This window comes from Schistocerca cancellata, chromosome 1 (genome assembly GCF_023864275.1).
Source record: "Schistocerca cancellata isolate TAMUIC-IGC-003103 chromosome 1, iqSchCanc2.1, whole genome shotgun sequence".
NCBI classification, from domain to species: Eukaryota; Metazoa; Arthropoda; class Insecta; order Orthoptera; family Acrididae; genus Schistocerca; species Schistocerca cancellata.
The window spans coordinates 266,517,670-266,543,371 of NC_064626.1; the positions used below are offsets into that span (position 1 = coordinate 266,517,670).

The 25,702-nt window shown below is 41.4% G+C and overlaps 1 protein-coding gene across 1 annotated transcript in view; it reads right to left on the reverse strand.

Moving 5' to 3' along the window:
* LOC126170901 (alpha-mannosidase 2) overlaps positions 1-25,702 on the reverse strand; it is a 197,518-nt gene that overhangs the window by 26,590 nt on the left and 145,226 nt on the right. Inside the window, exons 12-16 of the mRNA XM_049920758.1 lie at positions 25,599-25,671; positions 9,073-9,267; positions 8,815-8,981; positions 8,145-8,357; positions 3,034-3,212 (exon numbers count right to left, since the gene is read on the reverse strand). Coding sequence (XP_049776715.1) covers positions 3,034-3,212; positions 8,145-8,357; positions 8,815-8,981; positions 9,073-9,267; positions 25,599-25,671 — 827 coding nt within the window. The remainder of the gene's footprint in view (positions 1-3,033; positions 3,213-8,144; positions 8,358-8,814; positions 8,982-9,072; positions 9,268-25,598; positions 25,672-25,702) is intronic.

Here is a 25,702-nt window from a genome sequence, read left to right on the forward strand (position 1 = left end):
CCAGCTTCACACATCCGTCCACATCAAACCCACCAACAAGCAACAGTACATCCATTATGACAGCTGCCACCCATTCCGAACGGTCCCTTCCCTACAGCTTAGGTCTTCGTGGCAAACGAATCTGCTCCAATTCCGAATCCCTGAACCATTACACCAACAACCTGGAAACGGCTTTCGCATCCCGCAACTACCCTCCCGACCTGGTACCCTCCCGACCTGATACAGAAGCAAATAACCAGAGCCACTTCCTCATCCCCTCAAACCCAGAACCTCCCACAGAAGAACCCCAAAAGTGCCCCACTTGTGACAGGATACTTTCCGGGACTGGATCAGACTCTGAATGTGGCTCTCCAGCAGGAATACAACTTCCTCAAATCCTGCCCTGAAATGAGATCTATCCTTCATGAAATCCTCCCCACTCCACCAAGAGTGTCTTTCCGCTGTCCACCTAACCTTTGTAACCTCTTGGTTCATCCCTACGAAATCCCCAAACCACCTTCCCTACCCTCTGGCTCCTACCCTTGTAACTGCCCCCGGTGTAAAACCTGTGCCAGGCACCCTCCCACCACCACCTACTCCAGTCCTGTAACCCGGAAGGTGTACACGATCAAAGACAGGGTCACGTGTGAAAACACCCACATGATTTACCAACTGACCTGCCTACACTGTGAAGCCTTCTATGAGGGAATGACCAGCAACAAACTGTCCATTCGCATGAACGGACACAGGCAGACAGTGTTTGTTGGTAATCAGGATCACCCTGTCGCTAAACATGCCTTGGTGCACGGCCAGCACATCTTGGCACAGTGTTACACCGTCTGGTTTACCTGGGTACTTCCCACTGACACCAACCTATAAGATCTCCGGAGATGGGAACTTGCCCTTCAATATATCCTCTATTCCCGTTACCAACCTGGCCTCAACCTCCGCTTATTTCAAGTTGCCGCCCCTCGTACATCACTTGTCACTCAACAACATCTTTGCCTCTGTACTTCGGCATCGACTGACATCTCTGCCCAAACTCATTGCCTTTACATATGTCTGCTTGTGTCTGTTATGTGCAGATTGATATGTGTGTGTGTGCGCGCGAGTGTATACCTGTCCCTTTTCCCCCTAAGGTAAGTCTTTCCGTCTTTCCGCTCCCGGGATTGGAATGACTCCTTACCCTCTCCCGTAAAACCCACATCCTTTCATCTTTCCCTCTCCTTTCCTCTTTCCTGATGAAGCAACCGTGGGTTGCGAATGCTTGCTATTTGTGTGTGTTTGTGTGTTCTTTATTGTGTCTATCTACCAGCAATTTCCCGCTTGGTAAGTCACAGCATTTTTTTAAATATATTTTTCCCATCTGGAATGTTTCTATTATTTATATAAATAAAAACAAAGATTCTGTAACTTACCAAACGAAAGCATTGGTACGTTGATAGAAACAATAACAAACACAAACACACACACAAATTTCAAGCTTTCGCAACCCACGGTTGCTTCATCAGAAAAGAAGGAAGGAGAGGGAAGGACGAAAGGATGTGGGTTTTAAGGGAGAGGGTAAGGAGTCATTCCAATCCCGGGAGCGGAAAGACTTACCTTGAGGGGGAAAAAGGGACACGATTTTACACACACACACACACACACACACACACACACACACACACATATCCATCCACACATATACAGACACAAGCAGACATATATAAAGGCAAAGAGTTTATGTCCCATAAACATTCAATGGGATTCAAGTCAGGTGATCTGGGTGGCCAATCTATCACTCAAATTGTCCAGAATATTCTTCAAACTGATTACAAACAACAGTGTCCCAGTGACACGAAGCATTGTCATCCATAAAAATTCTGCCATTGTTTGGGAAAATTAAGTCCATGACTGGTTGCAAATGATCTCCAAGTAGCTGAAGATAACCATTTCCAGTAAACGATTACATTCCATGTAAACACAGCCCACGCCATAGTGTAGCCACTACCAGCCGCACAATACCTTGCCATGGCTTTGTGGGGTCTGTACCACACTCAAACCCTACCATCAGCGTTTACCATCTACAATTGGGACTCATCTGATCAGGTCATGGTTTCCCAGTCATCTAGTTTCCAATAGATATGTTCACAAGCCAGGAGAGGCACTGCAGGCGATGTCATGCTGTTAGCAAAGGCGCTCACATCGGTCGTCTACTCCCATAGCCCACTTACGCATTATCACACTGTCATAATGGATATGTTTCTCATATGTTTTACATTGATTTCGGGGTTATTTCATGAATTGCTGCTTGTCTGTTAGCACTGACAACTTTACACAAACACTGCTGCTTTCAGTTGTTAAGTGAAAGCTGTCAGCCACTGCATTGTCCCTGTGGTAAGAGGTAGTGCCTGAAATTTAGTATTCTTGGCATGTTCTTGACACTGTGGATCTCCTACAGATTTCTGAAATGGAATGTCCCACGTGCCTAGTTTTCCACACTTCAAGTCTGTTAATTCCCATTATGTGACCATTATCATGTCGGAAACCTTTTCACATGAATCACCTAAGTACGAAGGTTAACTCCACCACTGCACTGCCCCTTTATAACTTGTGTAAGTGATATTACTGCCATCAGTATACATGCATATCGCTATCCCCTGACTTTTGTCACAGGTGTTATTGTTATTTCTAAAGAAAATGCCTTGGCTAAACTTGCCCCTGTTTATTCATTTATTCACAAACAAGCCACAAGTGAGCATTAAAAACATTGGATAATCATGACAAATTTTTTTTCCAAAAACAAGAAATGTGTGTCCTAACTGAGCTCCATGAAAGTCATACTACTGCAACAAACAAACAGAAATATGAAAAATAAGAATCTTTATCAGGTTTGACAAATATATATTAATATATATAAACCAACTGTCATGGGTGAAACAAGAAAACACCTAGTTTTTATGACTAGTTCTGACTCCTTTACAGGTACAATGAACATGAAAAGAAGCAGTGAGCAACATAGGATAATGATTATATTTCCATTACAACCAAATACATTACAATGTTTATTACCTGGTGTATTATACACTTTAACAGTGTGCTGGACAAATGGCACAACAACATCAACTTGTGAGAAAAGCGGTCCTTCTATAATCCTTATCATGGGAGATACAATTCTCACAGTTTCAGCAGCACCATCTGGTAAAAATAGATAAGCACCACTCCTTTCTTTTCCTTCTCTGGCAAGGTACCTAAATTAAAAACAGATAAAGTTCAAATATGTACAAAAAATCTAATGATTTAAAACGAATGGGCCAAAAACTAACTACAGAACAAGCTGTTGAATCAAGACCAACTCATCATACAACTATTACCAACCTGGAGTGGATGGAAAATTTCTACAGTAGATTATAAAATTACTGCAATCTCAATTTTATGGAGAGTATAGAGCATGAAACCCCAAATAGAGCTCAGAAAAGTTGTTATAATTAAAAAAGATAATTGTACACATAATTATTACAAGGGGGAGACAGGAGTCACGCAATATGTACTAGTACTGTGCATAACTCCCACTGGTATTACATAGTGTATCAGTTTGATACAGAATCAACTTAAAACGGTCCAGGAAGGTGAGAAGAGAAATACTCAATCATTCTGTACCAATAGCTTCCTGGTATTGCCAAGAGGAGTATTGGTGGCCCTCTACATATCTCAATAATGCCTACAGGACTCAAATTTTTTGGTGACAACACTGTCCACCTAGGTCTGTTTACGTCACGGCCTATGAGAAAGTGCATCATCCTGTTCAATTTCAGTTCACTCATTCCTGATCCTATTTACTGTGAGTCTGAGGAACATCTATAACGTCAATTTAGCAGTCACTTGCAAAAGTATTTATTAAGCAATTTATTTCATTTATTTGTCCAATCTAAACACTCTTTTGAATTAGGAGAAATAGAATTATATTAAACAGGAAACCACTTCCTAACACTGTACAAAATTATATTTATTTCGTTGCGCACTTGCTTTCAGCTTCTTAGTCCATCTTCAGATGACAACTGAAGGTGGCCTAGGATGCTGAGAGATGGTTTTTGACAAAATAAATATAACTTAGCAGAGCAGTAGGAAGTGTTTTCTATTTAATACAGGGTTTCTGTGCAAGAGTTATACAAAAACATTTGTTTACTTAGTGATTAAAACTCTTCTGAGTATTATGCTGCATCACTGCTAAAAACTAACAACAATAATAAACTAAAGCTGACATTTCGGCCGAATTGCAACGGCCTACCTCAGGGCGCGACTGGTTTTACATGGGGATAGGTGCTTCTATTTATTACAGACTATCGATGTCTTACATCACTGTTGTAGAACTTTTAATTGGCCCTCTAATATGATTGACTAGTCATGACATAAGGGAAGGTTAAAGGAAAGAGGCTATTCGTGAATGTCCATGTCATCAACGATTGGTAGCTGTCCGCCAATCAGCGTTCGGCTTCTGGTCGGCAAGTTTTCCTCCTGGTGTGCGCAGAAGTGGACTGACAGTTGCTCTAAGCTGGTTGTGCAGATACGTCCGTATCCCATGTAGCTTCTGCCCCGCGACCACTCGCGGCCTGTTGGACTGGGATGGCCGGCAGCCAGGACACCGGGAGTTTGTAGCCATCTTCCCTGTTGATGTTGTCAGGCTGCTTAATAATTTTGATCGCCTCCCATATTTTGCGGTCTCACATCCATGATTCTCTCGCCAGTACTCGAGCTTCCTGGAACCTGATAGATTGTCCATAGTCACGGTGGTGTTTCACTATCACAGATTTATCATGTTGTTGTAATCGTACATAGCGTTCTTGTTCTGTTACTCGTATGCTGACAGGTCTCCCTGTTTCTCCTATGTCGGCAGCTCCGCACTCACACCGTAGTTCGTAAACACCTGCAGTGTTAAGATTGTTGATTACCGTAGTTCGTAAACACCTGCAGTGTTAAGATTGCTGATTACACCGTAGTTCGTAAACACCTGCAGTGTTAAGATTGTTGATTACATCCTTGGTGGAACCTATCATTTCGTGGATCCCGTGACTGCTTCAAAAAATCGGTTTGAAACCTTGTCAGCAGAGAAAGGTGCCTAGCCGTTCACTGATGCCTTTTACATATGGTAAGTGTACCAGTGGAAGCTTCTCTTCTTTGCCTTTGGTTTTAGCTACCTTTCTTATGATATTGTCATCATAGCCGTTGGCACAAAACGTGTGTTGTAGCTCCTTTAATTCTTCTTTAATGTTATTTTCATCGCTCAGGCAGTTAACGTATGGAGAACAGAATACTTTTGAGCTGGGTGGTGGTGGCTCTCCGCGTGCAGGTACTTTATTATTGTTGTTAGTTTTTAGCAATGACGCGGCATAATACCCAGAAGAATTTTAATCACTATGACACCGGCCGTGGAAGCCTACGTTCTTATATCATTTGTTTACTTTTCAATACTGATCAAGATTTATATTTTTATTTATCCAATATTGTACACAGGAGCTCACAGATACTGAAACAGTACTCATCACATGTTCACAAGCATGGCATCTACTGCACCGCAGATTCATCACCTCATATGTTCCACATCTCAAACCTTTGTTCTGTAACCAATGTCCTCATTAAACCCCCATGCACTGAAATTGAGCAAGTCAGATCAGGACACCAAGAGGGCCAGACAATGGGACCCTCCCTTCCGATCCAATGATCAGGAAACGTCTCATGGAGAAATGTAGTAACAAGACATAGATGTGCACTGTTGCTGTAGACTCCCTAAAAAACGATCACCCAATCATCATCAACTTTTGGTGTGTCCCAGCCATACTCAATAACTTCTCCTGCAGTCTTTCTTCCCACTACTTTGACAGTTACTGTGCATACCTCTAGCCTGGGGACCCTGTATTATCATGTTCTGCCACGCACTGGCATAAAATTCAGTTGATGTTATAAATACCATTATGAAATAACAAATCCTAACATACTGCGTAGCCAAAGAGATGGTTCAACACATTATTTTTTTAAGGGCAGAAAAAGAAGAAGGGCGCGGGTTCTCTAACCACTTAAATACTCTCTGCATTACTTAAGTACAAAGGCCTGATATACACTATCTGATCAAAAGTTTCCAGACATTAATATGAAATGTGGCCACCCTCTGCCTTACTGACAGCTTCAACTCTGCTGGCAACACTTCCAGTGAGGTGTCTGGATGTCTGTGGAAGAATGGCAGCCTATTCTTCCTCAAGAGCTGAAACCAGAGAAGATCATAATGTTGGACACAGGGATCTGTAGTGATGTCGATGTTCTAAATCATCCCAAAGATGGCCTTTTGGCTTCAGGTCAGAACTGTGGGTAGGTTGGTTCATTTCTGGAATGTTACTGTACACAAACCATTGCCTCTCAGATGCTCCTTTAAGACAGGTTGTACTGTCGTGCGATACAATCATCATTACCAAACTGTTCCTCTACTTTACACAGTAAACAATGTGGTATTATGTGTTCATATTCTTCTGCATTTAGTGTTTTCTGAAATGCAATAAGGGGACCAATCCTAACTACTAAATACATAGCCATGTCATAAGACCATCTCCTCTGTACTTCAGTTGGCAATGCACATGATAGCAGGAAAGCTTTGAGCAGGCATTCAGCAAACCCAAACCCTATCATTGGACTGTCACCGGACATAGCATGATTTATCACATCAAGTCACTCATTTGCAGTCATTCACTGTCCAGTGACATCATTCTTTACACAACTTTGTGACTCACTTAGAACCGACTACAGACATGTATGGCTTATGAAGAGCTGCTCGAACGTTGCACACAGTTCTTTGCAACTCCCTATGCACAGTCAACGTGCAAGGTGGACTGCTGGTTGTCCTTTGGAACTCACAGATGATTCCTTTTCCTAATCCATGATTTTTTTACAATCACTCTCTGCAATGCTCGATAGCCATTGTCTCTCAGTTGATAATGTGTGCCTGATCTTAGTTTAGTTGTGAGTGTTCTGTAACATTTCACTTCACAATTACATCACCAACAATCAACTTGGGTAGCTTTAGAAGGGTTAAAATGTTCCCGATGGATTTTTTACGCTAATGACATCCAATGAATAGCCCACATTTGAAGTCACTGAGCACTACTGACTGACCCATTCTACAATAACTGTTTCTCTACTGATAATACAATACTCCCACCTCCTTTCACACTGTCAAATGTGCCTCTTGTCAATTCCATTTACCTGAGCATATCTGGATACTTTTCATCGTATAGTGTATATTATATAAACGTCTTCACCCAGTCTCTTCTTCCTTCTGGTTCTTAAATGCTCTATTCAATTCATTTCTTCTAAGCGAGCGGGATGGCGCAGTGATTAGCACACTGGACTCGCATTCGGGAGGACGACAGTTCAAATCCATGTCCCGCCATCCTGATTTAGGTGTTCCATGATTTACCTAAAATCATTTCAGGCAATTGCCGGGATGGATGGGACGTTAAAAACTAATCTTCTCCATTTCATTTCTCTTCCATTTAATCCATATTTTCATTTCATTCTATCTTTATTATCTCTGGTCTGAAGTTGACACAGTGCTTACCAATGTACTACTCCCTCAGACACCTCCTTCATATTTGTCTCCTCTCATTCTCACAACAGGGGGTCCCTCTCATCTTGGGGTCCATTGATATACCAATCCTTTTTAGCCTTTTAAAGTAAAGAACAAATAGTTCTGAAATTTAGGATTGTTTTACATGCCTTTATTTGTGTCTATTAGCAGTACTAAAAATTTCTGCTCTTGTAAGTAAATATTGGCTGACAACTGTCACATAATTTTATAGTTTTCTCAAGTGAATGTTCCTTTTGATACAATTATAATAAACATTCACACACAGGCACAGAAACAGTAGGTGTAGTTCGTCACGTTTCTTTCAAGACTTCAAACATTTCTTTCATGACTTCACTGCCAACTAACAATGTCACCCACTACATACAAAAGTTAAATACAAAACCATTCTTAATATTGAGCAGAGTACAAAATTATTAGTAAGTCCTTTATTAAAATAATATAAGAAAGAAATCACAAAACAATACCTAAATAACAAATCTCACTTTTATATTCAAACTGTAAATATTTTATGGTGGAAAAAAGTCTGAAAAATAATACCTACGAATCTTACCTGGCAAAATCTAGACTGACAGGAACAGTGATGCCAGAACTTCTGATTGTTATAGCTTTAAGGAGTCCATCTACACCAAAAGCAGCAGATAAGAACTTATTTTTTATTGAAAATTTGTGTGCATCATTAAAAACCTGAACATTCTCAAAGCCATCAACTTTCAGGAAGTTATTAGGAGTGTTCAAAAGCTTTATTTGCGAAAGTGAATCTGAACTGCAATAAAAGAGAGAAGAGTTTAATAATTTGGAACATGGATTACATCTTCATATAAGATTACTTTACACAACTGGTCACTGCTTTACTTTTATACTTACAAGTACAAAAGATTAAGAATTTTTTAAGGACAAAAAGCTTCTTTAACTATTTCAGCTGAATTTGATCTTTGTTGCACAATGCACAAATATTTACAAAATAAATCTTGTACTTCACAAAATATTTTTGTTATAAATTTCAAGTGCTGAGTTAAAAGTTAAATCAATTACATATAAGTGAGCACATTTCTTGGGTGATTCTCTGTAGCTTTATTGACATAGTCTATCTCAAATCCATGTGTTCTGTATAAACAAATAAAATCAACCTATAATTTTTAATGTATGTCATGAAACAATGTTCACTTATTTTCACAAAGACAGTAATTAAGTCATTCTCTGGAATATACTTCATTACTTACAGGAGTTGAGTGCCTGAAGGTAAAACATTAATGAAGTATGAAACCAAAGATAAGGCTGGCACATCCGCTATGAATGAAACATCATAATGTGAATCAATCATATTTCCATTCTGAAGAAATGTAGGAGTAACCTGGCATATTATTTGGGATCCATTGTTATGAGTTACCTACAAAAACATAAAATTATAAATAACTACACATTCTGAAAATACAACTGCTCTTTTCAAAAAATCATGAAAGTAAAAACCTACACATTACCTTAACATATGGAGTAGAAACACGTATTGTAATAAGTTCACATCTTTTCCAGGTCAGAGAATTAAAAATAACAATTTTTCTGTATTCATGACCGTCTCCAAATGTTAGAGTTGTTTTCTCTGGAAGACTATAGTGGTGTTTCCGAACATCATCCAAATCAAAATAGGTAAATTGTGGATCGTCCTGATAGGTCTCCTATACCACATATAAGGTGCATTTATTAAAAGTTTTGAAAGTAACTCTAAAATTACATCACTAACATAAAACTAACATAAAAAGTTTCTTATTTACCCTATATTTTTAAAAAATTAGTATAAGTTAATTTGTCACAACATTATCAAATAAATATAGTGTGTACCAATTGCCACCTATGTACTACAAAATTTATGTATCCCAACAATAAATTATCCTTGTCATCAGAAGATATTACTCTAGACAATTTTTAATTATAAAATTTATATTCTACGGACTACAAATGAAGAAATTTGCAGAAGATGGAATAGAGTGGCTGTCACGAAATTAGACACCTCAAGGTCACACCAACACCCTGAAGTGTGTCAGCACTAAGCATTGTGATGCACCTGTCTCATTGCTTCGTTGCAGCTTGTAGGCTGCTCAAGGAGTCAGTACAGACAAGAAACGACTCGCCAGGGCATGAGCGGATGTGCTGAAGAGCACAAGATATGGCCACCAGCTCTGCAGTGAAAACACTGCAGCCATCGGCCAAGGAGTGCTGTTCAATATGTCTTCCATGAACATATGCGAAACCAATGTGACCATCAGCCATCGAGCTGTCGGTGTAAACCACTTCATGGCCCTGGTACATGACAGGAAGTGACAGCGGAGAGCCGCAAAGTTGACTGAGTCCTTTGGGCCATGGGAAAGGTCCACGCGAAGCTTCAGCCTAGGTTTACACCATTGAGGTGTATGTGAATGGACCTTGAGTAGAGGTGGTAAAGGGAAGAACTCCAGTTCAGACAGAAGGGACTAGAGACATGAAGTGCAGTCGTAGGCCATGACATGGGCTGCTGATGCGGGAGTTGAACAGCCATGGTTGGGAAAAGGACATGGTAAGTGAGGAGTTCCATCCTCTGTCAGTACGCTGGTCACCAGACTCATCCTAAAAGCTCCTGTCACTTGTCAAACTCTGCAGTGGAACACTGGGTCAAGTAGATGCAATGCTGAGGGTGCCGCCAAACCAAAAGCCACACTCCCATAAGCAAGATGGGATTGAACAACCAGTCCTAAGAATCGATATATCTCCAGTACCGTGAGTGGATCATCATTAAGGTAAAGTTCTGGTCCCGGATGAGGAGTACGATGCCAATGAAAGTACATGACACACGACTTTGCAGCTGAAAACTGGAAGCCATAGCTGCACCTTGTGAATGGCTCCCTGTAGATGCCACATCAACACTACTACTGGAGGAACAGTACGAAATGCAGAATCCATCTGCATACAGAGAAGGTGAGACCGACGGCCCTACAGCAGCTGCTAGACCGTTTATGGTCACTAAAAATAGAGAAACACTCAAGACAAAGCCTTATGGGACTCCATTCTCCTGGATATGGAGGGAACTATGGGAGGCACCAACTTGGACATGGAAATTATGGAGTGACAGGAAGTTTTGGATTAAAATCAGGAGTGGGCCCCGGAGATCCCACTCATATAAAGTGGCAAGCATATGATGTCGCCAGGTTGTGTCATACACTTTCTGTACATCAAAGAAGTAGGCAATCAGGTGTTGGTGCCCGGAAAAGGCAGTTCGGATGGCAGACTCAATGCACAAAGCAGCTGTAAAGCTTAACAGTTACCATAGCTCAGCCAGGTGGTGGAAAAAACCTTTGCAATTCCACTGGAGGATGACGTTATTGTGAGACTGGGAAGGCATGAAACACTCAATGAGCAGTCTACGCCTCAGGGTCACCTGCTGCCACCGACTGAGTACCTGTGTGATCAACATACTTTGTGTCCGAGGGCCAAGTGAGATCTAGGTCCTCGGTGGATGCCAGAATCTCCACTTCACACTCAGACACAGAGCTTGTAGATAGCAGTGGAGTGGGTGCCACTTTAGTGCCTTGGTTCTTGGGGGTCTTTTTCTTTTTGGTTTCTCTTTCTGCTCCTTGGGTTTTTCCGGCTGGGAGGGCTTCACTGATTCAGTCTCAGGGACTGAGGAGGACTGTGAAGCCCTACGACCTACTACCTGTGGGTGCTTCAGCCACTGGTGGGCGTCCGCTTTACCACTGGTAGGAACCTGGGAAGGGAGTGTCCCAAGGGAACCCTTCCTAGTGAGAGGAGCTGAAGAAGACTTACGCTTCTGTGGCTGAGAACGTGGGACTGATGTCCCTGATGGTTTGGGAGGGTGTTGCTCCCAAAGTAGGAGGTGCAGGAAGGACAGGGAGGGAAGTGCCCACCAAGGGGGCAGGTGTAGTTTTACGCTCTGAGAGCCGACTGGAATTGGCGGAACTGATGGGGCAATAACTGTTCTCATAGCGGTGGCGTAAGAAGATGTCATAGGCACAGAAGGTAGGCGTTCAAACTTCCTCTTAGCCTCAGTGTAGGTTAGTCGGTCCAGGGTCTTGTATTCCATGATTTTCCGTTCTTTCTGGAGAATCCTGCAGTTCGGTGAGCAAGGTGAATGGTGCTCTCCACAGTTGACACAGATGGAAGGCATTGGAAGTGCAGTAGGAAGACATATGCCTGAACTTCCAGCTTTTAAAAGCAAAGCATCAGGGGAGGGATATATGGCTTGACAACACAGCGGTAGACCATCACCCTCGAAGGTCAAGATGAAGGCACCGGTGGCAACCTGATTATCATTCGGACCCCTATGGACAAGAAGGGGGAAATGAACACCTCACCACTCTAAATTGGCATGCAGCTCATCATCGTCAGACTGCAAAAGAAGGTCCTGTGGAATATAATACCCTGGACCATATTTAAGCTCTTATGGGGCGTGACGGTAACAGAAACATCCTTCAGCTTGTCACAAGCGAGTAATGCCCGTGACTGGGCAGAGGATGCTGTTTTTATCAAGACTGACCCTGATCGCATTTTGGACAATCCCTCCACCTCCCCAAACTTGTCCTCTAAATGCTCTACAGAAAGCTGAGGCTTCATCAACACAAAGGATTCCCCATCAGCTCTCGTACAGACTAGGTGCCGGGATGAATATGGTTCGCTGCCATCCTTAGCCTGGCATTCCTCCCATGGAGTAGCCAGGGAGGAGAATGATTTGGGGTCATACTTCTATGCATTGAATTGAGTCCTTGAACGCTCAGCAACTGCTGGTGGTTGACTCCCAGTAAGAGATGACGTACTGCACTTCGTAGTGTATTATCCACCCTGATGCCACCCACTCTGACCAGGGGCCCTCCCCACAGGCACCACCTAGCCGCAGCAAAGGCCATCTGGCAGGATAGGAGTCCCGATTCCCCAGGGTGACGGGCATCTACTCCTTGGTATACATGGGGAGTTAACGGTGCAGGCATTAACAGAGCAACCCCTGTGTGGTCAGGGGGTTTCAACCAACATGGTACACGGTGGCCCCACCACAACGGACTGGCTACCATGCTGGATATCAGGTGCAAACAAGTAAACAAGTCCATTATCACCGTCAACACAGAAAACGATACTGCACAGTGGAAGGAGGAAAGCACACCCAGAAGGGTGATCTTGCCAACCAGCTGGAGAATGAGCGGAAGTGCAGATCCATGTCGACGAAGGATGCTAAACGTCTCAGCGCACAATGGACACGATGCACCATTTATGATCCCCTTCCCCAATTGGCTCACTCTTCAGGAAAATTAAGAAGAATGGTGGTCAAACCCCACAGGGGACCATATATATATATATATATATATATATATATATATATATATATATAATAGAAGGAAACATTCCACGAATATATATATATATATATATATATATATATATATATATATGAATATAATAGAGGGAAACATTCCACGTGCGAAAAATATATTTAAAAAGAAAGATGATGAGACTTACCCAACAAAAGCGCTGGCAGGTCGATAGACACACAAATAAACACAAACATACACACAAAACTCTAGCTTTCGCAACCAACGGTTGCCTCGTCAGGAAAGAGGGAAGGAGAAGGAAAGACAAAAGGATTGGGTTTTAAGGGAGAGGGTAAGGAGTCATTCCAATCCCGGGAGCGGAAAGACTTACCTTGGGGGAAAAAAGGACAGGTTTACACTCGTACACACACACACACATATCCATCCACACATACACAAGCAGACATTTGTAAAGGCAAAGAGTTTGGCCCAAACTCTTTGCCTTTACAAATGTCTGCTTGTGTATGTGTGGATGGATATGTGTGTGTGTGTGTACGAGTGTAAACCTGTCCTTTTTTCCCCCAAGGTAAGTCTTTCCGCTCCCGGGATTGGAATGACTCCTTACCCTCTCCCTTAAAACCCAATCCTTTTGTCTTTCCTTCTCCTTCCCTCTTTCCTGACGAGGCAACCGTTGGTTGCGAAAGCTAGAGTTTTGTGTGTATGTTTGTGTTTATTTGTGTGTCTATCGACCTGCCAGCGCTTTTGTTGGGTAAGTCTCATCATCTTTCTTTTTATATATATATATATATATATATATATATATATATATATATATATATATATATATATATATATATATATATATATATATATATATATGAGACTCCTTTAAGTCGCATCTTATGATAGGCAGGAACACCTCGGGCCAATTCTAATACCCGAACCCGCAGAGGGGGGTGCGCAGTGACAAAGAGTCAGTAAGGGCTGCAAATAAATTTTTGGGAGATAGGGAATATTCTCTGTCCTATCAAGGCAAGCCTTCAGAACTGAAATCCTGGTGGCGGCACACAAATACTCGTATGCTGTTACACATGGAGTCTCTCGCAAATGATGTCTCAGACGTTATCAAAATTAATTCATAGTTTCCTTAACAACTTTCTCACTGAAAGGTCCAAAGAACACAAATTTGTCAGTGACAACACTTTTCAATACATAAGTGTATTTCACACATCTTACAGTGTTTTATTTTTTTATCTTGGAATACTTTTACATTTTCATTATATAATAGGTATAATAAACATCTACAAACTTTAAAAATGTTCATATATTATTTTCAGTCCAAATATGTCAGTAGCTTTCTTTTCCCACAAGTTGAAACAAAATAATATTTTTTCTTCAAAATTCTTGTAACTTTTAGTTTTTATTCTTTTTCTTAGCTGCTTGCAAGAATTTTCTGTTGGAAAGTACTTCATCATATTCTAGACTAAAAATAGATATGTCTCGTATTTTTTTGGACAAGAAATAGATTTGTCTCGCATTTTTTCAGGAGTTTTACAAACAGCTGAAATTACCACTAACTGGCAATGCTTTAGGACAGTGAGATGACCTTGAGGTCCCTATTTTCATGATGGACCTAATAGTACAAAGAGCTGCATCAAACCAGTCTTTGGACTGAAGTCCACAACAAAAACCAAGGATAACAAATAATGATTTTCAAGCATTTAATAATATACTAACTTTCATAGTAAATTGTTTAGAGAGAAGCACAAATTTTATGATGATTAATTTTGTCCTAAGTCTGTGTACAATATGAAGGTCAACATTTTACAGGATCTCGATTTTAGCATATTATACAGATTTAAATATTACAAAGCTGTTCAGAAAATAAAGACAAGATGTTTCATTTCCCATTTATGACAGAATTTAGACAAAGTAATTTAAATTTCATTCATACTACACAGCTCTCAATAAAAATAAGCACAAGAAGACTGGCGAATGCTCATATTTTAATAAAACTCATAAACAAACTCCAAGTGACTTTGTTCTAAATTAAGTTTAAAAGTTATACACAGTAAAAGAAAACAGGAACTAATCTGGCAGCAAACAGCAGTAATGTGCATTCTAGCTAACAGAAATTCTCTTCTAGGAAGTTCATGAGAATAAACGAAGAAAGTAAACAAGTAATCAGTAATCAACACACTGAAAAAAAAAAACACCAAACATTGACCTAGCCATCACTTGTGTGCCGTATATATGTAATGGATTATTTCTTGCACAGAGGTCTGTCTGCTTGTACCAAACAACACTAATTTGCTCCTAAGAAACCATAACAATTATTGAAATGATATGTCTCACTATTTCTTTGAAGACTCCATGGTACTGAGTCACTAACACAATAGTCTCCTGTACTTTGGTAACATACGTTATGTCTAATATCACATAAGGCATGCACTTTGTGAATTATTCAGGACTGAACCCAAACATTTCTGACTTGCAGATGATAAGTCATGTATTATGCTCTGAGTGGTCCTTAATATAAGGATCCCTGCCATCATCAGACAGGTGCCAGAAAAACTAATACGAAGTCTATAAAATGTAAGTACCACTTTGCTTCATTTCCCAGTTGTTTCACTTTCTGATGCTGCAATGATACAATTTATTCATGTTACAACTGACTTGAAAGTGATACCATACCTGAAGAATACAAAATCCATGTAAATCTAGATTTCCTTTCTCATTATTCCACTGCCAGAGGTCATTGTTGACACTCTGCACTGCCAATTGTTTCTAGTGATCAGTTATAATCACAAGATGGCTAAGATTTTGAAACAAAATTCAGAGTATGATGAGAGAGCCATGACTGCCGAAGGCATTCGCACTGGGGGGCTAAGTTTCAGATGCAATTTGCTTCTTTAAATATAAAAAATCCAAAGTTTATGAAGTTGTGAAGAAGTATTGAGCTTCAGAAAAGTCAAACAGAGATTCGACTGCACCACTGAGGAAGCATCACTTGCTAGATGTCATGAAGACCACTGAAGTCACAGAAAGAGCTCAAGTGATGATTTTGGAGAATTCAAGGCATTCGTTCTCAGTATGAGCTGCAAATCTACATAGTCTGTATATGGTAGCAAACACAGTTTTCCATAATTTTATACATAATTACAAAAAGTATCTGGCCAAATCAGCACATAGGTGTACAATGGCATTCTTACCACAGGTGGTGGTGGTAGTGGTAGTGGTAGTAGTAGTAGTAGTAGTAGTAGTAGTAGTAGTAGTTGCTGTTGTTGTTGTTGTTGTTGTTGTAGTTATAGTCGTAGTCGCACTCAGTAAGGCCCATCCCAATGTTGTGGGTTCCCCAGGTTGGAAGTTTAAGGCCCCGCAAGGTCTTAAAATAAAACATGCAATGGGAGTAACGAAGTTTCTGAGCAGTGCCTGTACATGGTGTGTGACATTGCACTTCTGGCAGGGGACACATTTCTTGGTCCATGACAGTCTTTTTGTATGTCAGACCATACAAGACATTCTGGTATTGTAGGGTGGATACCTGGATGACTTAGTCCATGCAAGGGCTGCAGATTCCTCGACTTGCGCCATAGGGTGGTGGGGTTTCGGGTGGTTCCGCTGGATAGGTCAGGAGTCCACTACACGCAACAAGCGGCTACACGGGTAGCAGGGGTTGTGTGGCGTGGGCTGGGCGGTTTTTTAGGTTAGATGGCCTCGGGCAAGTGCAGAAAGGGCAACAGCCTCAACAGGTGCGGGGCAAAGTCAGGACATGCGGGGACCAAGCAGCAATCGGTATTGTAATTGTAAACTGTCGAAGCTGCGTTGGTAAAGTACCGGAACTTCAAGCGCTGATAGAAAGCACCGAAGCTGAAATCGTTATAGGTACAGAAAGCTGGCTGAAGCCAGAGATAAATTCTGCCGAAATTTTTACAAAGGCACAGACGGTGTTTAGAAAGGATAGATTGCATGCAACCGGTGGTGGAGTGTTCGTCGCTGTTAGTGGTAGTTTATCCTGTAGTGAAGTAGAAGTGGATAGTTCCTGTGAATTATTATGGGTGGAGGTTACACTCAACAACTGAGCTAGGTTAATAATTGGCTCCTTTTACCGACCCCCCGACTCAGCAGCATTAGTGGCAGAACAACTGAGAGAAAATTTGGAATACATTTCACATAAACTTTCTCAGCATGTTATAGTCTTAGGTGGAGATTTCAATTTACCAGATATAGACTGGGACACTCAGATGTTTAGGACGGGTGGTAGGGACAGAGCATCGAGTGACATTATACTGAGTGCACTATCCGAAAATTACCTCAAGCAATTAAACAGAGAACCGACTCGTGGAGATAACATCTTGGACCTACTGATAACAAACAGACCCGAACTTTTCGACTCTGTAAGTGCAGAACAGGGAATCAGTGATCATAAGGCCGTTGCAGCATCCCTGAATATGGAAGTTAATAGGAATATAAAAAAAGGGAGGAAGGTTTATCTGTTTAGCAAGAGTAATAGAAGGCAGATTTCAGACTACCTAACAGATCAAAACGAAAATTTCTGTTCCGACACTGACAATGTTGAGTGTTTATGGAAAAAGTTCAAGGCAATCGTAAAATGCGTTTTAGACAGGTACGTGCCGAGTAAAACTGTGAGGGACGGGAAAAACCCACCGTGGTACAACAACAAAGTTAGGAAACTACTGCGAAAGCAAAGAGAGCTTCACTCCAAGTTTAAACGCAGCCAAAACCTCTCAGACAAACAGAAGCTAAACGATGTCAAAGTTAGCGTAAGGAGGGCTATGCGTGAAGCGTTCAGTGAATTCGAAAGTAAAATACTAGGTACCGACTTGACAGAAAATCCTAGGAAGTTCTGGTCTTACGTTAAATCAGTAAGTGGCTCGAAACATCATGTCCAGACACTCCGGGATGATGATGGCATTGAAACAGAGGATGACAAGCGTAAAGCTGAAATACTAAACACCTTTTTCCAAAGCTGTTTCACAGAGGAAGACCACACTGCAGTTCCTTCTCTAAATCCTCGCACCAACGAAAAAATGGCTGACATCGAAATAAGTGTCCAAGGAATAGAAAAGCAACTGGAATCTCTCAACAGAGGAAAGTCCACTGGACCTGACGGGATACCAATTCGATTCTACACAGAGTACGCGAAAGAACTTGCCCCCCTTCTAACAGCCGTGTACCGCAAGTCTCTAGAGGAACAGAAGGTTCCAAATGATTGGAAAAGAGCACAGGTAGTCCCAGTCTTCAAGAAGGGTCGTCGAGCAGATGCGCAAAACTATAGACCTATATCTCTGACGTCGATCTGTTGTAGAATTTTAGAACATGTCTTTTGCTCGAGTATCATGTCGTTTTTGGAAACTCAGAATCTACTATGTAGGAATCAACATGGATTCCGGAAACAGCGATCGTGTGAAACCCAACTCGCTTTATTTGTTCATGAGACCCAGAAAATATTAGATACGGGCTCCCAGGTAGATGCTATTTTTCTTGACTTCCGGAAGGCGTTCGATACAGTTCCGCACTGTCGCCTGATAAACAAAGTAAGAGCCTACGGAATATCAGACCAGCTGTGTGGCTGGATTGAAGAGTTTTTAGCAAACAGAACACAGCATGTTGTTATCAACGGAGAGACGTCTACAGACGTTAAAGTAACCTCTGGCGTGCCACAGGGGAGTGTTATGGGACCATTGCTTTTCACAATATATATAAATGACCTAGTAGATAGTGTCGGAAGTTCCATGCGGCTTTTCGCGGATGATGCTGTAGTATACAGAGAAGTTGCAGCATTAGAAAATTGTAGCGAAATGCAGGAAGATTTGCAGCGGATAGGCAATTGGTGCAGGGAGTGGCAACTGACCCTTAACATAGACAAATGTAATGTATTGCGAATACATAGAAAGAAGGATCCTTTATTGTATGATTATATGATAGCGGAACAAACACTGGTAGCAGTTACTTCTGTAAAATATCTGGGAGTATGCGTGCGGAACGATTTGAAGTGGAATGATCATATAAAATTAATTGTTGGTAAGGCGGGTACCAGGTTGAGATTCATTGGGAGAGTCCTTAGAAAATGTAGTCCATCAACAAAGGAGGTGGCTTACAAAACACTCGTTCGACCTATACTTGAGTATTGCTCATCAGTGTGGGATCCGTACCAGATCGGGTTGACGGAGGAGATAGAGAAGATCCAAAGAAGAGCGGCGCGGTTCGTCACAGGGTTATTTGGTAACCGTGATAGCGTTACGGAGATGTTTAACAAACTCAAGTGGCAGACTCTGCAAGAGAGGCGCTCTGCATCGCGATGTAGCTTGCTCGCCAGGTTTCGAGAGGGTGCGTTTCTGGATGAGGTATCGAATATATTGCTTCCCCCTACTTATACCTCCCGAGGAGATCACAAATGTAAAATTAGAGAGATTAGAGCGCGCACAGAGGCTTTCAGACAGTCGTTCTTCCCGCGAACCATACGCGACTGGAACAGGAAAGGGAGATAATGACAGTGGCACGTAAAGTGCCCTCCGCCACACACCGTTGGGTGGCTTGCGGAGTATAAATGTAGATGTAGATGTAGACAGCAGCGAAGTGATGTAGGTACATATGGCTACATCCAGCCCGTGGCTTAAGTCGCAATACACTGCTGCACTGATAGCTGGCAGTGGCACATGCCGCAATTGGAGGCCTAATATTCCAGTCAGCTGGTCCTTCATTTCTGTGTCCTTCTGTGACACTGCCATCTCATTTCAATATATTGCCTAGGAGTTGGCACAGACTCTTAACATAGTGTAAGTAAACACACTTTCAATGTCACTGATGGATCAAATGTCAAGTCAAGAACTAGGCAATGAAACTGAGGGCATTAAGTTGAAATGGCACAAAGCTGATCTAGGGCTGGGAAAGTGCGAACACATCTGTGGGCCAATGGTCAGTATATATTGTGAAGATGTGGCCTTCAACAGGGTGTATACAAGGACAAGGAAAAGAAATTCCCAGATTTTTCCCGGATGTCCCAGTTAAAAAATATAGGTTTTCTCGAGCGAAAACACACTTTCTCCATGTTAAGTGACAGTATACATTCCCTCAAAACTGTAAAACTTATCAGTCCTTTGAAAGATTAACGTTCTATACACTAGTGTAGAACTTTCCGGCACTTTAACAAATGGAATCCAGAAAAAAAAAAAGTTTTGGAAAGCTCTTTGATGAGTGGCAATATGTACGCTGCATATTTTCGTATTATGAAAGTAAAAATCAGAATTCCACCCAACACAGCACTCTAGTTTCTGAAGCATTGAAATAGAGATTGCGATGCACTTTTCTAAGCCAATCATTGCTCATGTCATATGATCTTGCCAGCTGATGACTGCATATATTCAGAAGCAGTGCCAACATCACTATTAAGTAGCATGAAAATGCAAATAGGAAAAGTTAATGGTTTGAATTAATATGCATAGTGTAACTATAAGAAAAGCTAAGCTTTCGCATATAATCTTGGTTTCGAAGATTCATAAGCTATAAGAGAAGCTAAGCTTTCACATGTAATATTGGTCTTTTTTGTGTGTGTTACACTTTAAGATATATCACATATGTGTTCCAGTAAAATTTAAAATAATGACATAAATTTCTGGTCTTCTTGGCCCAAAATTCTTCTAAGTGTCTGGTCCTCAAAGTGTTAAGTTTGAAACGAGAGTGTTCTGTATGCAGTGTCCTTTATAGATGAAGTACTCTTTCATAAATTCTCCCAATAAATGGAAGTCCACCCTTTGCCTTCTCTACAGCCAGTCATATGTTCTCATCCCATTTCATATTGGTTTGTAAAGTTAAATCTACACATTTAATCACTGTGACTTTATAAAGCAGAACACCACTAATTCTGTATTCAAATATTACAATATTGTTTTCCTACTCCTCTGCATAAACTTACATGTTTCCACATTTACAGCACATTGCTATTCATCACACCAAATAGAGATCTTATCCAAGTCATCTTGTATCCTCCTACATTCAATGACCACAGTTTCCCATACACTACAGCAATGTCAGCACACAGTCACAGATTATTGTTCACACTACCCATAAGATCAATTATGTATATAGAGGACAAGAGTGGTACTATCACACTTCTTAGGGCACTCCAGTTCCCTGATAAGTGCCATTTTTCCTGTTCTGTATGAATCAATCATTGTTTCCAAGTTCTAGGAGAAATAACCACAACCATCAAACAATGCTTTCAAGATAGGACATCCACTATACAATCTGGAACACAAACCAACAGTACTCAACTCAGTAGAGCTGTTTTTCCCATGTTCCAGAGGAGATGATTCTTGAGTGATGCAGAATACTCTCTGGATTTCCAAACGTCAAAATGTTATATGACACATTTTGTCCTGGAATCTGAAGATCCCATCCACCACAGTGCTGGGATAGTTTCCAGCCTTACCTGCACTTACCCTGTATGGTAAGGGATTTGGTATTGCTGGAGCATGATATACTGCCTTTCTCATGCAACAATAATGAAATGCTGTACTCCCCTCGCCTCTTCCCCATCCCTTCCCCGAAGTAATGGATGGCATCGTCATCCACAGAAGGCAAGATAATGATCAACAGGAGTAAAGAACGCTATCCATGGCAAACTCTAGAAACGCAAATGCAAACAGCCCCTTGTCAGCAATCAGCAGTTCTATAAGAAAATTCCAGGACTCTCGATCATTGATACGAGTCTAACGCTGCTTCACCTTCTACAAATCACATGCCACGCACAATTTTACTCATCCATCTCATCATCAAATGACACGAAACTTCTGACTAACAGGTGCACCACAGACTGCTGTGTGTACAGTCTTCCTCTGCACTGTGTTTAGCAACCCACACAGTGTGACCCTGCAGTCCACTGTACTGCTGCTCTCTGTAACCAAGGTGACTATCACACGTGAAGTATTCACACACGCATGCCACTGCAAATAAAGTTGGGGAGCTATCATTTGCATTTTTTGATGTACTTAGTGAGAAAACATTATGAAGTCACCTTTACTGATAAATAATTTTCTGGTGATAAAATGTAGGTCTCGCCAGAGAGGGGGGGAGAGGGGCGAAAGGGGAAGGGGAGGGGGGAATGGGAAGGGAACAAGGGGAGGGGGAAAGGGAAGGGGAGGGAGGAAGGGGAGGGGAGAGGGAGGGGAGGGGAGCGGAGAAAAAGAGAGAGAAAGAGAGAGAGAGAGAGAGAGAGAGAGAGAGAGAGAGAGATCACACTTCTTCAGATTGTTACATTTCAACATTTCATACATAAAAGGCAGAAGAAAAATATACATACAAGTCTTTTAAGGCTACAGCATGTAAAGATTGAGGCATACAGCATGTAAAGATTGAGGCATATTTTATAAGTGAGTATCATAAGAACATACTCTAATTTGTGTGTGTAATTGAAAATATTTGCTTCAACATTGGAATCTCTAGATGAAAGTGTTATATCAGTTCACACTTACATTCTGCGAATGAAATTCACACATATATAGAGTACTGTAAATAAGATGTACTGTGTACTCATGCATTATAAATTGTCCACAGATGCTGCGAGAGATAATGTAAAATAAGAAGGAAAATTTATTACTCCATCAATACTTTTGTTGAACAGAGTGATTGATTAGAAGGAGAATCTCTTACAGAAATGTCAAAAATATACAAAGACACAGATGAGCTGGCCAGAACTTACCTTAGATCAGTACAGCTAACAGTCACACAGAACTGATGAAAATAAATCAAGCCTAGTTTTCGGAAACTTGTTTCTTCAATACCGAGGAGAAAGGAGTGAGGAAAAATGGGGGGGAAAAGGGTAAGTGGATGCAGGTCACTCACAATTTAGATTATGAAGTAACAAGGGTGAGGTAAGCATAGCTGGAGTAAGGGTACCAAATGGAAGTCAAAGACAGTGCATCATAGATACTATGCCAGCTTCAAAGAAAAAAGAAGATAGATTGAGAATTAAAGAGGTATATGTGAGATGAATAAGATTAATGGTACGAACTACGAAGAAAAAGATAACAAATAAAAAATGATGTAAAATGCAGAGTGAAACAGGACAGACACACACACACACACACACACACACACACACACACACACACACACACACACACAGTGCTGCAAAGTGTGCAAAAATAAAGAGTGGAGGATCAAAGAAGTGACAGGAGTAGAGGTTAATATAGTCTGAGTCCAGGGAGTTGGCAGACTGAAAGAATGTTTTGTAGTGAAAGTTCCCATCTGCGCAGTTCTGAGGGACTGGTGTTGGATGGAACAATCTAAATGACTCGTGCAATGTAGCATGTGCCTAGGACCCCAGTTATGCTGGAAGGCATGCTCCATTTTGAGGTGTTGGGAACCCCCAGGTGGACAGTTTGTCTGAGTTGAGATTTTGAATGAAGTTAAGAAGTTCTGCTTCACCAAGAGTTCAAAATGATGTCGTCAAGAAAAACCTATAGCAAAACAGGGGAAGCAGATGCTGGGTCTTAAGAAACGCCTCTTCCATGTGGCCCATGGAAAGGCTGGCATGGGATGGGACTGTCCTTGTTCCCATTACTGTGCTTGGGATTTGTTTGTAGTTCTGGCCCTCAAAAATTAACTAATTATGGGTGAGAATAAAGTCAGCAAGTGAGAAGGAACGAGGTTTTTGGGAGGCTTTCGAGTGGGTTCTGGGAGAGGTAGTGCTCAATGGCAAAGAGACCATGAGTATGTTAAATGTTTGTGGAGAGAAATGTAGTATACATGGTGACCAGGAAGGTTCAGGCAGGAGAGGTGTGGGGTAGATTAAAGCCATTCCAGGAAGTAGTTCATGTCTTTGATGTAGGATGGAAGGTTGCTGTTGACTGGAATGTTGCTGTTGACAGGTTGGAAGTGCTGTTCAACCAGAGCTGAGATCCTTTCCACTGAAGCTTTGAAGTTTGCTACTATGGGACAGAGTGGATGGTTTTGTTTGTTGATTTTGGGTACTATGTAGCAAGCAGGGGTGTGTGGCTCAGTTGGGTTCAGTAGGTCTGTGGAGGCAGTTGTGAGACCTTGTAAGGGACCTACAGTTTTTAATACTTTCTGCAGTTCTGCCTGAATGGAGGGGATGGGATCATGTGGAACAGCTTCGTAGGTTGAGGTGTCACAACTGATTCAATCCCTCTGACTCATACTCCCCATGGACAAGTACCACAGTCGTGGAGCCTTAGCCACTGGGAGGATGACAGAACGGTCTGCACTCAGCTTCCAATGGCACAGGTTTCTGCCAGACTCTACAAGAAAGACTAGGAGACAATATAGGATGTCAGGAATTCCTGATACAGCAGCAAGGTATAATTTTTGGGGAGAGGAGGAAGGTCACTTTGGACCATTGGTCAGAATTGTTCCAGGCAAGGGTCAATGCTGGCTCTGCAACTTGGGGGTTGTGACTGGGTGGTGGAATGACATTTTCAGTTGGGTTTTCCAGTAAAGGGAGGAGATCTTTGACCATGGTAGTATCACTGAATTTAGGTGTGTGACTAAAGGTTAAACCTTTTGACAGGGCACATGTCTCAGGAGCAGGGAGGGACCTTGGTGAGAGGATTAAAACTGAATTGGAACTGGTGTTGTGTGGCATTTGAGCATAGTTATAGTTGTGGCTGGATCTGGGTGGAACATGTGCTGTGATTGGAATTCCAAGTAAGGATGCCAGACTGGATTTGTTGGCTATTTGGGAAGAGGGGGGTTGGGGGGGGGGGGGGGGATGTGGGCAGGGACGCCACTTTTTTTGGCGTTGGACAAGCATGATGGACAATTTTTTTGGGTGGTATGTGGCATTAAGCTCAAGTTTACAGCTAACTTCTAGAATGATGTTCCTGAGTGTGTTAAATGAGCTGGTGATTTTGAAAAGAGATAGGAGTTGTTAGGTGTGATGGTTGCATGAAACAATATATAATTAAAGGATAAGGTGGGTAATTGCTAATGACTGAAGATTTTGGACAAGGAGAGACTGGTGGAAAGAAGGATTGCATCCACAGAGATACGAACTTTTAAAGGTAGTCTCTGGGGCAATTCCAAGGGTCAGGCAGGACTGGAGAAAAAGTATGTGGATTGCAGTCCAGCTATGGTGAAGGCATGTTTGAGGAAGGAATGTAAGTACTGTGTATAAGATTATGATACAGAATGGATACATGAGAGGTATATATGAAGATTTGACATAGACACAGGTGAGGTTCAGAGAAAGCAAAAAAATAATATAATAATGATTAAGTTCAGCCACACCCCTAGACACAACCTGTGTTAATCTCTATTGCTGTCTCCTTTCTGATCCCCTCTCTCTCTCTCTCTCTCTCTCTCTCTCTCTCTCTCTCTCTCTCTCTCTCTCTCTGTGTGTGTGTGTGTGTGTGTGTGTGTGTGTGTGTGTGTGTGTGTGTGTGTGTCACATGTATATAGATGTATATGTATGAGTTTTTCCACCTCCTCTCTCTTCTCTGATGATGGATCAAGTTTCAAACAGCTAGATGTTATTTATTTTCATGAGTCTTGTGTGACTGTCAAATGCACTGAGCTAAGCTAATTATTGGCGAGCCCATCTGTCTCTTTGTATGATTTACAAGTGAATTCCATTAAATGGTTTAAAATTTCATTAAAAAAATAATAAAAATAAAATTATAAAATTATATCAGAACACAACGTAACTGACACATAAAAATATTGCTACTACTTCTTACCTGTTGTGGAGATAGAAGATAATGTGCAGACTGTTGAATTACATGTTGCAGCCCAGTAATAGCATCATGCATCCTGTATTAGATAGTTTATTAGAGATGTGTAG